Source organism: Perkinsus marinus (genome assembly GCF_000006405.1).
Source record: "Perkinsus marinus ATCC 50983 genomic scaffold scf_1104296931854, whole genome shotgun sequence".
NCBI classification, from domain to species: domain Eukaryota; phylum Perkinsozoa; order Perkinsida; family Perkinsidae; genus Perkinsus; species Perkinsus marinus.
The window spans coordinates 57,110-71,099 of record NW_003215631.1 but is presented as its reverse complement, the minus strand read 5'-3'; the positions used below and the strand labels follow the sequence as shown (position 1 = coordinate 71,099).

Here is a 13,990-nt window from a genome sequence, read left to right as displayed (position 1 = left end):
GTCATCCTTGTAAGCCGCAATGTGAATCATCAATATCGTCCTTCATGGTTACTTTCTTCAATTCCATGCTGCTTCGACGCCCGCACAAGCAGCAAGGTTTAACCAAGATGCACTAGATGTATCGATCGGTTCAAGCGAATGTGGCGGCACATCATGTGCCGCACATAAACAACTGGTTACAAAAGCTCATGTGTCTTGTGGCACACCAGACCCTTGTGGGTCGGATTTGACTCACAAATAAACACCCTAGAATTATCAATGATAATTTACCATCAACAGCCACCTTAAATGTCGTTGTAACATCACAAAGAGGACAGTCTGGTGATGGGAAGTTGGGTTCTTTACCATGCACAGGTTGCAGCTGCTCGCCGACTGAGTCTTCCTGACCTCCCTTCCACAGTAAATTGAGTATAGCTCCTCGTTCACTCCACATTGTTGATTCCAGGGAAGGCCGCGACACAACTGCCATAGACGTAGCTCGGGGTGTGTGGAGGCAAGGCATCATCGCCCAGTACCTACAATGGGAGATTCGCAGCACATGGTAGCAAATCACCAACACGCAATAAAGGGCCATCACCACGAGCACCTTGGACGGGAAATCTTCTGAAACTGTAACGGACGGACTGAATGCAAACCACTTGACAAGTGGTTTGCGCGGATCACTTTCTAGCGGAGTCCCAGCAGGGACAGCATCGATATCCATTGCAGGGGGCGTTGACAGCTGTCCTTGTTTATTATAATTCAATGACGAAGTAGCTGAGTGACCAGACAGTAAAATGCCCAGCCGTTCGGTGGGAAAGGCTAGTGCCTGGTTCACTGACCCATATTAGCGAGCGATAAAGGAGCCTGAGAGAAGAGAAATCCGTTGCGATCACTTGCGCCGCGAGAGAGGCTCCGGGAGCCTGGCTCCCGCAAATCTTTCGCGAGCCTCTCGCGCCTTCGGCCTGGCTGGATCTACGCACAGTGGTATTCTGCCCGACAACAGAGAAACTCTACACGTTTGGAGACCCCCGAGCAACGCAAATCCGGCAAGAGAAGCGGCGAGTGCCGCGTTGGCGTGCCGATGGCGCCAAGGAGGCCTGAATAGTTTACAGCAGACTGAATTTCTTTTATCAAGATAGGTAGTGCACTCTGTCCTCCTCAAATATTCCCAGCGAATGACCCTGTGAGCTTTTGCTCTGGGAAATAATAACCATGAGCTGTAATGGCAATACCGTTGGTGCAGACACTGCCATTCTGTCTACCAGGTAGAATAGCACCTGTTCGCTTACTCATCAGTGTTCTTCGATGCTTGCTTGACGTTGACAGTCGGCCTAAGGCTCTTCACTTTATCACAAAGTGTTGACTGACGAGGACGTGAAAGCAAGTAGCCGAGCGCTGCAATGGTTGTTGAGATTAAGAAGGCTAAGACTCTACTGTACTTCTCGATGATCGTCGGTGACAATAGCGGCCGGTGCTTCATTCAATGCGTGTTGAAGCTCAGTTCATTGGTGCCGGAGGGAACTCTTCCGATCGTTGATGATGACGAGACCATTCAATACCCTGCGTGTACGGTGTCGACCATGAGCGATAGTGAGCTGATAAGTTAATAACAATTTCCAATGGTTGCTTTCCTTTCTGAGAGGAGGCTCGGCCTTCATCGATGGTTGCTCGTCCTGTAAAGAAACGGCTCAACAAGTCTAGGTGATGTTCAAGGGTATTCGCATTCGGGTTTCGAATGCGAATACCTACTACAGTGGCAAAAAGATATTGGAAGACCAGCAGTGTTTGTTTGAATGATACTATCGTTACGATAGTCGATAGAATGACCACGACAAGTACCTCTGTTTCATAGAGAACTTATCGAGTGCACTATTCGCCCACTTCTGCAAGGATTCGCAGTACTGCGCCAATGGATATATGTGTGGGAACAAGACCGACTCTACACCCACTGTAGTAGAATCGATTTCGATATAAGGCTTGAGAGTCTCATATCAAAGTCAACTTTTTGAGATACTCTTATCATACTAAGCGGGTCTCAAGTTGACCCCGCTCATAGTCACGGTAATGCGAGCAGATCTTAATAAGAATATCTTATGATACAACGGCTTCGAGAATTGGGTAGTACTTCAATGGGCCACCAGGACACACCATTCGTCGCATAACGATATCTCAAGGCCATGAATTAAGAATATGTCGGCAGTACTATCTTGCTAGGAAGCATCCTGGGATATCATTATATCCAGAATATATGTGGACCCTGTCGGCAGCTCTCATGGGTGTGCACCACCTATATTGATAACATAGAGGTGCTTGACGAACACTCGCCACACCCAGGTACTCATATCTCGTCGTCAAACTCGGCATGGAATTTCCATTCTGTCTTTCCATGATGGAAAGACAGAGTTGCACAACACATACTTTTCAAAAGGAATTCGCGCAGTACTCTATCAGTATATTACTCGAGCCTTACGACGATACCAACCCCTGGACGACGTAGCGCATACTACAACGAGCGGATATTACAACGAACACCGTTCTGTGCTTGACCAGGATTACAGTTAATGAACACTTCATAATGTGAAGTTCACCTAGTAAGGCTGCGAGTTGACTGAAGTATGGTACGAACACAGTAGGCTGTCCCATTCAGTACGCGCAGCGAGAAATTTCAACGGGCGGTGTGGATAACTTTCCCACGTCGAATTCGCCTCCGACTACTACCCTCAACAAACTTGTAGACTTGGTTGATCTGGTTTTGTCCAAGCTCCCATCTCTCTGTGAATTTGCGATCCAGTTGTAGATGAGTACATGGTGAGATAGCCTGACACAGGACGTAATCAGCACAGAATCAATCAACAATACACAATTTTCCGGTCAAATAAAAACAGTGGTTGATCAATCCAAACGAATTTCACACGAGTTGAGAAGTATTACCGAATTCAAATGATTGCCAAGTATATTTCATCATGTCACCGAAATTGAGAATATGATCAAATGCGGCTCAAAACGCGACATCTTATTTCATATAAGATGTGGTACTTGCTAATAGCAAGTTGCAATGTAGGGATTTCCTATGTAGGGTATACACGGGGCCACAATCAGTTTAAAATTCAAGATTTAAATAAGTTATTTAAACCGATTTTGACCTTATTTCATATTATGAAGTTCATAATGTCCCACAACCTGTGTACATCCTATATAGCAAGTCCTTACATGACAGATCTCGAGTGGCTGCAAGTTGCAGCCTGCAACTCCTTACTCACGTTGAATTAATGAAACGCAGGAATTAGATAGTGATCACTCCGCGAGGAGTGATCACTGTGTAGTCTTTGTTGTACTGTCAGCAATGATAAATTTAGTTCAGAATTCTTCAACCAAGGAACATCATCTGTTATCACGAATATCATCTACTATACTTGTAAATTCCCGAGTAATTCGCCTTAAAATGCTAACGGATGAATTTAGTAATGAGTTGTAATGAGGTACACAGTGAGGAAGTCTAATGTGGTAATTTGAATAACCGCCCTTGTGTAATATCGTCTTAGGTAAGGATGGTTACCTAGCCTCTATAGCATGGCCTGGCCAGGCTGGGGCTACCGTATGTCAATCACAGTTAAGATGCATTGTCATAACACTACCAACTCAAGACTATACGGCAGTTTACTTGCATGCAATACGGAATCCGTGAAAATTTCAGGCACCGCTAGCCACTGCTGACTCCATTGTAATCGTCTCTCCCACCATCGACTGACGAATCTTAGCTTTATGCAATTCATCATCTTCTTTGCCGATCTGAACCAAACCATACAGGATGAAGGTTGCGTCGAGGAACTGCCCGTACATTTTCATGAATCGCTGCGAGTAGCCGTCGACAATGTTCCTTAGGATCCATAGGCTCAAGAGAAGATACCGTGATACGTGGCCGAGGTTCACCCTGATACGTCTCCATCTTAGCACGAACTCGGATCTTCCACTCCTGAAATGAGGGATGTTGAACATTCTCACTGCGCAACAAGCTAGTACTTTATCGTAGTAGTGTTCCTTGAGTTCGTTTCCGGCACTCTTGCCTACGTCTTGCGCCATCACGAAATCTTCGACTGGTCTCCCAATCAGGGTATGGGCTAACAATATAATGATTGCATTGTTCCATGGTTAACTTCAGCGGGTTACCCTGGTCATGAAAGCATGTGAGATATGCATCATCTGTGCTGTCGACAAACTGGGAACGTAGCATGTATCTTGCCTTGACATTCACCTACACGACTTGATTTTTGTACTGGTCCCGGCCAACGACCACGCAGTCATTGAAGAGATCGACTCATGATTCATTCGGTTAATGCGAATAATTGGTACCCTCTAGAGTTACGTAAAGACCATCTTCAGAGCTAACAAACAGGGCCTGAGATTCCTGGTTCTCACCTGTCTATTGCATGCCTGACAGAAACCGTCGCTACCTTCAGCCATCTTACGATTACAACTTTCGCACGCCATGTAGAAGATAGGGATCTAACCAGAAGGGTACGGTTATACACGCTTATCCACAAAAATGACTTACATCATTGCCATCCCTTCCTCGGGTAGTAACAAATTGCAGTCTACCGATGATCTCATACGAGTGCATCGATCCGCCCAAGTCCATGTTTTTAACATCATTCTTCATCTCTGCAATTGTCTGAGATGAAAACCTTCTCATGAATACTGAAGACCTTATCTGCTACCATCTCCTTAGTAACCATAGTCTGACCACCACTTCCAGGGACCGACGTCCCCTGTTGTGACAAGTTGGTGAAAGCCATCGAGCATCCAGTATTGGCCCACCAAATCTGAGAGTAGCAGTGTATACAGATGTCAGTAGTTAATCCGCGACTGATGATGAAGGGAAGTGGACGGCATCACTTTCAGTTGTTTAGCCTCAGGAATGTCCGGATTGACTTCGATCTGAGTCGAGTTCAAAGTCGAACAACTTCGTCCTGAATAGGAGTTATAGAAACCACAAAGACAACATTTCCACTACCGCCGTAATCCCGGACGCTAACACCCTTCATGGCGACAACCGGCTGCGTTTGCAGCACCGATTCGTCCACGACGTTGACCTGGATCATATGCAACAGAGGTTCGCTCGAATATGGACTTACCAAGTCATTCCAGAAAGTAACATCAACACAGCAGCCGGACTCGTCACAAACCGTTAGATTACGACGAAATAGTTCAGCTCCGTTCTTCGAGTTGACAGTTCCCGCGGGCCTGATAGGGATGACATCTACGAGGCTTCAATAGCCACAAGTGACGTATCCGATTCAGACCACAAGACACCATAGTCACCTGTGATCCTTGATAACAACTAATAGATCGACTGTACTCGGCACGGACTTAGACTTGAGCTCTCTGACGGGGCAAAAGCTATACCTAAGAAAGTTACGTTCGAATGCGCCAAGTTCTGCCTTCATCTCACTTTATCTTATCAATATGGTCATCAACATCATCCTGCACCTCGACTATCTGTGAATCTTCTTCGAACACGATCTCGTAATTGTGGTTGCAAGAGCTATACCTCTTGTTAGCCACCTTGACATTGCCTTTGGAGAAGGTATACACCTGACAGGAGAGGGTACGTCTGAATCAACTCATTTCAGCCCACCTTCCCTTTCTGGAGTAGCTTATCGAATTTCTCAGCAGCTGCATTAAAGAAGGACCCTCTAATCTCGCTGCCCTACCGTGCGACAAAGTTTCCAGACCGGGAGGGTCTCCATCTTACTTCTTTGTCTAGAAGGTCAACGCTGAAGACCGATCCTCCGCCACGAGCATTGGTGAAGTGTCGGACAGGCGACTGGACAACGGACAGGAATGAGTTGTAAGTTAGTGCGTCACCACTATCGGTACCTTAGCAGTAACCCTGGCCTTGATAGTCCAGTTCCTCACCGAGTATGAGGAGATCTCGCGGATGGGAAAGTAAGTTGTCATTCAACTTCAAGAAGCACTGCCCAAATCAATGTGCGTACCAGCGAGGCTTCAATCAAGCTCGCGGTTGGGTTGTCATATTTTGCAAACTTTGCAACACTACCGCGCCCTTTTGATCGATTCGCTCGTGATGAATCCTAGGCGTGCCCATTTGATGCCTCCAAGATCACGAGTTGCGGGGAGACGTAGTAAATCATTTTGTCGACGCACTGTTTATATCTATTATACACCTGGAGAATAATCGAGCCGCTATGATTACTGTGATTCTATTTCTTTGACTCGAAAGTACTTGAGGAAAAATCACGGTCTGCCGCATCCACTTGTTTCGAATACATATGGGTCTTCCGAGTGAATTATACACCTCATCGCGGTCTTCATGGTCCATCATTGTAATCTCATCATACAACAGGGATACTACAGATAGAATATTTTCCACGTGCAACTAACACTCATGACTGTGTCTCGCATTAACTGGAGAGAAAACTTCTAGCTAGTCAACATTCGTATCGTGTCGTTCATACCCAAGAACTCGTATCGCAATGAGAACTAGGCTTGCCCTCGTTGGATGACGGCGAACTACCGTCGACAGCTAATCAACGACGGATCATGCGTTCTTGTCGAGTGCATTGTGTAATTGTCTGCTAAGCTAAGCTCTAGCGCGCTCAATCCATCCGACTTATATTCACTGTTCACCCCATATTTATTTCTATTAACGATGTCGTCATCTAACAAGGCTCTTCAGTACTGGCTATCCTTAGATTTCTATAAGGCCACCCGTGATGAGGCGTCTTCCTTTAGCGAGGAGGATATCGCCGAGCACTTGAATCCCGAGAAGCGTTTGGTTTTCGGCACTGCCGGTCTCCGTTCTCGTATGGGTGCCGGTTTCGACCGTATGAACTGCCTCACGGTGATGCAGGCTTCTCAGGGCCTCTGCAGATACCTTGAAGGGCAGTTTGGCAAGGAAGCTCTTGCCAAGCGCGGTGTTGTCTTCGGCTTTGATGGTCGTTACAACTCCAGACGTTTTGCTCACGTGGCGGCTGCTGTGTTCCTTTCCCAGGGTGCTAAGGTCTACTTGTATGACAAGGCTACTACATGCACTCCTTTCAACCCTTACTTGGTTAAGAAGTACAACTGCTGTGCCGGTGCTCAGGTCACTGCTTCTCACAACCCCAAGATGGATAACGGCTACAAGGTCTATGCTGCTAATGGTGCTCAGATCATACCTCCCATGGATAGTCAAATTTCTGATTCCATTGCTAAGAATCTTGTTCCATGGAAGGAGGCTCTCGAGCTCTTGGATGTTGATGGAGAGTGTTATCTTAAGGACACGTCTAAGATCATCGATCCCTATGATGATGTTCTCTTGACTTATCTCGACCAGATGTATCATGAGCTGTGCCGATTCCCTGAAGAGAACAAGAAGTGCACCTTGAAGTTCGCTTACACTGCCATGCATGGTGTCGGTCTTCCCTTCACTACTGGACTGTTGAAGAGGTTCAACATCCCTGATGAGTGCATTAAGGTTTTCGAGCCCCAGGCTCATCCTGATCCCGAGTTCCCCACTGTGCCGTTCCCCAACCCCGAGGAGAAAGGTGCTCTGAATCTGTGTCTTGCCTTCGCTAAGGAGAACAACTGCGATTATGTTATTGCTAACGATCCTGATTCTGATCGCTTCACTGCTTGTGAGAAACAGAAGAATGGTGAGTGGCATCAGTTCACTGGTGATGAGCTCGGAACTATCTTCGGAGATTTCTCCATTTTGATGGCCCTTCGTCGTGGTGTCCCAGCCGAGAAGTGCTTGGTTCTTAACTCGACTGTTTCTTCTAAGATGCTCGCCGCTGTTGCTAAGCACTACGGTTGCCGTTATACTGATACCTTGACCGGTTTCAAGTGGCTCGCTAACACTTCTCTCAAGATGACCGAGGAGAATCCTGAACTCGTTCACTGCCTTGCTTACGAGGAGGCTATTGGTTACGCTTTGACCATGGCTGTCCCTGATAAGGATGGTGTCACTGCTGCTTCTGTGTGGGCTGAAATGGCAAACTACTGGCGTCGTGAGAAGGGTATCACCCTCTACGAGCGTCTTGAGGAACTCCGTCAGACTGTCGGTTACTTCGCTAACAATAATGGCTACTTCTTATGTTACGAGCCTGCGGTTATGAAGCAGATCTTCGATAATTTCCGTAACAATGGAGATTACGCTAAGACTTTGGGTTCTTCTACTATTGCTGGTATTCGTGATGTAACTCTCGGTTATGACTCGAGGATGGCCGATAAGAAAAGTATTCTTCCGACTACTCCTGACCAGCAGATGATCACGTTGTACTTCGATAACAATGCCGTTGTGACTCTTCGGGGTTCCGGCACTGAGCCCAAGCTGAAGTACTACTGCGAGATGTCCGATAGGGTGTCTGAGGAGCAGGCTAAGGCTAACTTGGATGTTGTGGTTAATGACGTCATCAACAACTTCTTACAACCCGAGAAGAACGGTCTCGAGAGACGATAAGTAAGGTTGTTTATCAGCAGGATTTATTGGTGTAGTGAATGTTCATGCCCAGGGAGTCTGGGTTTGTTTCCATTTCTATACCACTTCCTGTACTAAATATCTAGATCCGTTATTCATATCATTGTTCATGATAATCCCGGCTAGGCTGGGTGTTATCTCAATCATTATCTAATTACTGCTCAGTCGTGAAGACAATCCTACCAATATCTGGCTTAATTTATGTATCCAGTGCTAACCTTAATGATCTTGAGTTCCTGAGTCAATTGGGCAGCGAGAATTAATACAGCAGCGGTTGACAGTGGTAATGGAGGTTTGTCGTGCACGAATTTGTGAATAAGCAGTATTTTGACGACTCTCTCAGGTTTGAAACAAGCAGTGTTTCATGTTGTTCGATCCTTGAAAGAGGAAGTTTTCCATACAAGTCAGGTGAAACGAAACATGCGACATATAAGATATGAGGTTACTTATACAATTTTCGACTGACGCAAGCACAACACGTAAAATACCGAGGTTTTGAAACTTATAGCCCAGCAACAATCAGTGGTGACAATCAACAAGTTTCGGTATTTACTGGTCGTCACTTATCACTCGGATGTGTCCATAGGAGCCGCACTAGTGGCTTCAGCCTGAAAGACCGGGATTGAATCCCTTCGACAAGTCCATCGAGCGACTCACCTTGGTCTGATCAAGATCACTGATCAGACTCTGCAACTCCTCGTTGTTGAGCTCTTTGAAAGGTTGCTCCTCACCAACAATAGCGATGCTACAGTTCTCTGTAGTCAATCTAGGAATGACACGATAGAAAATTCCTATAAAAACCAGAAGTCCAAGAGGGGAGACACTCACTTAGCATCATCCTGCAGCGTCTTGGCTAGAGCCTTAAGACCATGCATAAGGAGCGCCTTCTGGTCCTCAATGTTATCGAAACTCTCGTAGTTGTTCTCAAGGTAAGTTCTGGCAGACTGGGAGCGACCACCAATGGCCATCGCGTAATACCTGACCATACTCGCCAGACATGAAATCCAAACCGATATACTGGTAAGCTACTCGAAAATATTTCCACTGGGGCATGTCTCGTAGATGTGGGGGCCGTTCTCGTCGTAACCAGCCACGAGAAGCCCAACACCGTAGGGGCGCTTGCTCGCCACTTGCGTCTTCTCCTGTGATTCTGAATATGAATGACGATATAACACTGTAGCAGCCACAGTCCTATACTCACCAACACCAATCTTGTTGACCAACCTCCCGACACTCATTGGTGTATCGTAAGTGAACTTGTGTGACAAGCATTCGTCACGCATGAAGGAGCAGATCACACCTGCAAATGATTACTCCATAACAGGACAATGCTTGGTAACACTTACGCGCATCAGCGGTGAGGCCGGAGATTGCGACACCGATATGATCATCAATACGGAAGATCTTCTGCTGATAGGACGCGAGGTCAGACTGCCTTCTCCGGAAAGCACATAGGATCTGACAGAATATATTGTCGCCGGAAAGTAGGTCAAGCCTCGAGCATACCGCGTGCTTCTCCCCTCTAAGGGCCACTACAGCAGTTCCCTGCTTGACGGCCTCCATGGCGTACTCGATCTGGAATATACGACCTTGGGGTGACCAAGTGATGCAGTCAGTATCATAAGGGTTGCGAAACATCTCCAGGGAAAACAGAAAAAGTGACTAAAACGAGAATGAAACACGCGGGCTGACCGCATCACTATGAGTGACAGAGCTGAGAAGAATACAACAAGACTAGAACAAAACATGGAGAATGAATATTGTCACGAAGCCGAATTTGGCTGACGCATGCGAATAGAAGCATCACCAACAGGTGATTCACCTCCTGAGGTTTCTTTACCATATACGTTGACCGATGAAGGTGGAGCCGCATGCGACAATGGGAGATCACCTATCACGATAGAGCAGTGTCTACGTCCATGTAGGACACAAACCCCTCTCGGTGGCTATGTAACGTTCTCTGCATTGCTCCAACTTCTTGTCGATCTCCAGCACATGCAACTCGTGTCCATCGGCCTCTACGTCTTCATGTCGGCTTAGAGCCCAGTAATAGTGATATATAATATCCTAGATGGAGCGCGATCACCGTCAGATAAGCGTCGCATTTCACCTTCCTGGCCATGCGAAGGTACTCGTAATCCTCGTTAATCTCATCCAGCAATTTCCGGCGGATACCGGACTTAATCCACCTAACGATTTCACTGCGTCAAGGAGGCTGTACCATAAGTACCATGGTCTGAGCTTGAGCCAGGCAACAGCAATGAATGAAGCTGCCAGCAGCAACACTGCTATTGTCGCATACCGCGCCGTAGTACTCGAGTCCATGATGACGAAATGATGAACTGCCGTGTACGACACCACACACGCAGGCAGAGAGCTCAACTCATTCCAGCCTCTCTCCAACGGCTGTCAATGCTCACAAGGGGCATACCACATATCTCAAGACTGAAATTCAACAGTCGACCTCGAAAACCATACCATCTGTGCAGTCTTCTGCCGTAATACCGCTACAGGGCTTTCCCTCGAGATACCTGACGACAACATGAACGAGATGAGCGAGCCTGTGAGAGCTCACAGTGCAGTGACGGTATTTGGCTTGAGGACCGAATTAATGTGCTTTAACATCATACTCACGTTGGCCTCGGGCGACGCCATCCTGAATCGCATCTCTCTGGTATCCGTAGATCAGCATGCAATAGAGTAGGGAGCCTCCCAATCACACACGAATATCAAAGGTACTACATCATATGATCTACGCAAAACCCGGGGAGTTGGAGCCGGGCAAGTTCCTCATCGCCACCACGCTTCGAGATGATAATGATCATACCCTGAAATGATTGCCCGATGATCGCTATCAACAGATACAGAGCTTACTCCCATATTTGAAGGTACTGAAGATTGTTGCATGGACCGAGCAGGCCCATCACCAGCTTTGACCTTAGGCATAATAAAGAGAACTCTGTGGATCCTTAGGGGATACTCCAGCGCAACAATAAGGACACAGATGAGGCAATCACGATCCAAGGACATGCTCAGAGAGGCTCCGAGAGATATGTCGCTCAACGTTTGACTCAGCGTCTGAAAAGTAGCGTAGGTTTGTACCAATTGACTGATAATTACAAATGCCTGAAGAGCATAAGGCCCAGGGGGTGCTGCATCGCCATGCATTCAGTAGAGCCAGACCTGACGGGATATCCAAATTTACTTGAGGGTAATAGTACCTCGGAGGCCCTGGCGTGTTGGTAGCGCTTCTATCCGAGTACCAAGAGTCGGGTTAATGCTAGGCAAGCCTGCTGCTAACTGTGGCAGCCTACCATGGCTCTTGGAAAGGCTCGTCGCCTTACGAAGATCGCTTAACTCACTCCGGAGTTCGGATACACAATGTGCATCGGTAGACGACCTACGGCGTTCTTGGAAGGCATTTGCGTGTCGTTCAAATGACGCATGTTATCTTTGGCAAAAGTAGACATCTGCATATCAACATCCCGCTTCAATGGTCGGATTAGACCTCGTCCCGCGAACCTAAAAGACACTCTGACGGCGGAGGAGACGTTTATCGACAGCTACGGTATGTATTGAATTTCTCCTCGGAAGCCGTTCCCTCGCCACCGATCATCCGAACCATCCACACGGTTATTCCACTTCACCTTTGACCCATCACTACACTTCAAATGACTGCTAGTGTTACTACCTCTTCGAGCTTCTTGTTCTCCAGCGTGGGAGCGCCAGATCGTTCAGATCTGATCAGTTCTACGTAGAACCTCGAGATGTACTACAAACACTCACCGTGAAAGCTGTTGCCGCATATAGATATTGCCGTGAGGGATGTCTGGGATCATCGGGACGACACGATCGTCCCGGACTGCGTTGCCGTTGACTACTGGAACGTGTCGGGGAGGCCGCCCCGGTATGAGAGGAGCCATAGTGATTGCCGCTGAATCCGCGGAGAACAGGGGTTTGCAACGCAACACATCTCCTTCGCAGCGCCACTTGATCACATTCCTTCCAGAAAAATCGATTGGAATGGCGTGCGCGGATAAACCTCTGAACTCGGGTGCGGAGGGACCTATGCAAAGTTAGTCCTTCGAGTCCTACTTGTTGCGATGGGTTCTACCTGACTGCTTTTCCGGCGCTATGGAGCCCTCAGCTCAGTTTTAAAGATGTACCAGTTTGGGACGAAGGGACAGCGGCCGGTGGAGTCCATCGTGAAGGTCGTATTGGACATGCTCAAGCAGCATCCCAACCAGGAATTCACGGATTCCCAAATAGAACGGTGAGGGCTTTCAAGATTGCGGGCTCGTAGGAAATGCCTTATCTTTTTCAGGACGACAAGGGAAAGGATAATAGGTCAGCCAGCCGTGGTAGGCATGTTGCAAAACAACCCGAAGATCGACTACGATCCCACCACTAGAAGGTACAAGTTCAGGTAATAATTACTAGTCCGGGCGGCTCGGTCAGTATCATTGAGGAAGCCCCCTATGCTGAAGACTGTTCATAGGCCTCACTACGATCTCCGGGACAAGCAACAGCTCCTTCAACTGCTACATAGTCGGCCAACACTCATGGTGGATCCTAATTTACTCGAGAGTTATCCGGGAATCGACGAGGATATTTCAAGTAATTGTGATATCGTGTCATTGGTGGAGACTTGTCCCACTGTAGGTTTACTGCGGGAACATGCCTGTCGAGGCGTGCGGCATCCTGATTATATCAAGCAAATTAAATGCGAGCGAGCACAGGCCGCTGCGGAGCAAGCGGCGGCAGCGAGTGATGGAACTGCAAGGAAGGCGGCAGGTCTTGCGCCCATGATGATAATGGTTCTTCGATACTTTGCTCCAGGTGCTGGACCTCGGCCGAAGAAGTTGCAGTGCGATTTGTATTCTAACGAAGAACGGTGTTCTGCATGTACGCCAGCTGTGCTCACATACATGCTCTAGGTTTCTGTAGGTCGTAGCAACCTCGGAGTTATCCTTGGCCGGCTTTATTCCGATGAAATCACGAGTATGGCGAAAGCACTGGATAGCGATATAAAGGAAATGTAGGCTGGCACCTCAATCGGTGGTAGAACTTGACGGCTCGTAGGTGGTTTGGTACGACCTGGCCCAGCATAGCTGACATACAAAAAGCTACTAACGAAGGTCGCAATCAGCAAGCAGAGGTTTTGCATCGGTACTCTTTCAGCGTTATGGCGTGGCATGATGTTCGGTTTTCGCTTAGGCCTGTACGGAAGACTAGGGGAGGCCGACAGAGAGGCACTCGCAACAAGAGGACTTCTTCCCGACCTGAGAAAGTTAGCAATACTCATTTGGCGGGGGTAGTCAACCGTACGGCTGACCAGTTCTTTAGTTATGCTCCCTCAGATTCTCAACTCTTCGCCGCAGAGCATTGCTTCACCGTCGTCACCATCGACCCCTTCTCCATAACTCCACGTGTTTCCTACTGTTACCATTTGTCCTATTTCGACCTTGTTGCATAGTTTCACTCACGGGACTCGAAGCTTGCGCTATGGCGCCTGATTTAGGATTGATG

General features: G+C 47.6%; 5 protein-coding genes across 5 annotated transcripts; 2 read left to right on the top strand and 3 right to left on the bottom strand.

Moving 5' to 3' along the window:
- Positions 1-3,672: 3,672 nt before the first annotated feature.
- Positions 3,673-5,940, bottom strand: Pmar_PMAR019854 (Replication protein A 70 kDa DNA-binding subunit, putative; the record flags this gene model as incomplete). Its single annotated transcript, XM_002786130.1, has 15 exons — positions 3,673-3,771; positions 3,821-3,955; positions 4,003-4,100; positions 4,150-4,234; positions 4,399-4,485; positions 4,535-4,651; positions 4,698-4,802; positions 4,876-4,949; positions 4,994-5,072; positions 5,115-5,223; positions 5,302-5,385; positions 5,432-5,574; positions 5,618-5,689; positions 5,735-5,806; positions 5,860-5,940. 15 exons carry the CDS (start codon positions 5,938-5,940, stop codon positions 3,673-3,675), a joined length of 1,440 nt encoding a protein of 479 aa, XP_002786176.1.
- A 712-nt stretch (positions 5,941-6,652) lies between these two features.
- Positions 6,653-8,627, top strand: Pmar_PMAR019853 (phosphoglucomutase, putative; the record flags this gene model as incomplete). Its single annotated transcript, XM_002786129.1, has 1 exon — positions 6,653-8,627. One exon carries the CDS (start codon positions 6,653-6,655, stop codon positions 8,441-8,443), a length of 1,791 nt encoding a protein of 596 aa, XP_002786175.1. The 3' UTR covers positions 8,444-8,627.
- A 328-nt stretch (positions 8,628-8,955) lies between these two features.
- Pmar_PMAR019852 (proteasome A type subunit, putative) lies at positions 8,956-10,115 on the bottom strand. Its single transcript, XM_002786128.1, has 7 exons — positions 9,968-10,115; positions 9,808-9,919; positions 9,663-9,761; positions 9,491-9,611; positions 9,290-9,439; positions 9,119-9,227; positions 8,956-9,069 (listed from the first exon to the last, which is right to left on the bottom strand). The coding sequence occupies exons 1-7, from the start codon at positions 10,097-10,099 to the stop codon at positions 9,028-9,030; spliced, it is 765 nt and encodes a 254-aa protein (XP_002786174.1). The 5' UTR covers positions 10,100-10,115; the 3' UTR covers positions 8,956-9,027.
- Positions 10,116-10,913: 798 nt separating this feature from the next.
- On the bottom strand, positions 10,914-12,384 carry Pmar_PMAR019851 (hypothetical protein; the record flags this gene model as incomplete). The annotated part of the gene is made up of 8 exons (XM_002786127.1): positions 10,914-10,992; positions 11,037-11,117; positions 11,204-11,289; positions 11,336-11,539; positions 11,866-11,983; positions 12,029-12,108; positions 12,153-12,201; positions 12,248-12,384. The coding sequence occupies 8 exons, from the start codon at positions 12,382-12,384 to the stop codon at positions 10,914-10,916; spliced, it is 834 nt and encodes a 277-aa protein (XP_002786173.1).
- Positions 12,385-12,621: 237 nt separating this feature from the next.
- Pmar_PMAR019850 (hypothetical protein) lies at positions 12,622-13,884 on the top strand (the record flags this gene model as incomplete). The annotated part of the gene is made up of 8 exons (XM_002786126.1): positions 12,622-12,734; positions 12,786-12,887; positions 12,960-13,078; positions 13,124-13,255; positions 13,409-13,499; positions 13,544-13,630; positions 13,679-13,751; positions 13,822-13,884. The coding sequence occupies 8 exons, from the start codon at positions 12,622-12,624 to the stop codon at positions 13,882-13,884; spliced, it is 780 nt and encodes a 259-aa protein (XP_002786172.1).
- Between the last annotated feature and the right edge of the window lie 106 nt (positions 13,885-13,990).

Bases quoted from the DNA above. Each gene is read 5' to 3' on its own strand.
- Pmar_PMAR019852 (XM_002786128.1), bottom strand. From the start codon at position 10,099: ATGTTTCGCAACCCTTATGATACTGACTGCATCACTTGGTCACCCCAA. The intron at 9,920-9,967 runs GTATGCTCGAGG...ATATTCTGTCAG, and splicing joins TTAGAGGGGAGAAGCACGCG to ATCCTATGTGCTTTCCGGAG. The intron at 9,440-9,490 runs GTAGCTTACCAG...GAGTATGGTCAG, and splicing joins CCCAGTGGAAATATTTTCGA to GTATTACGCGATGGCCATTG.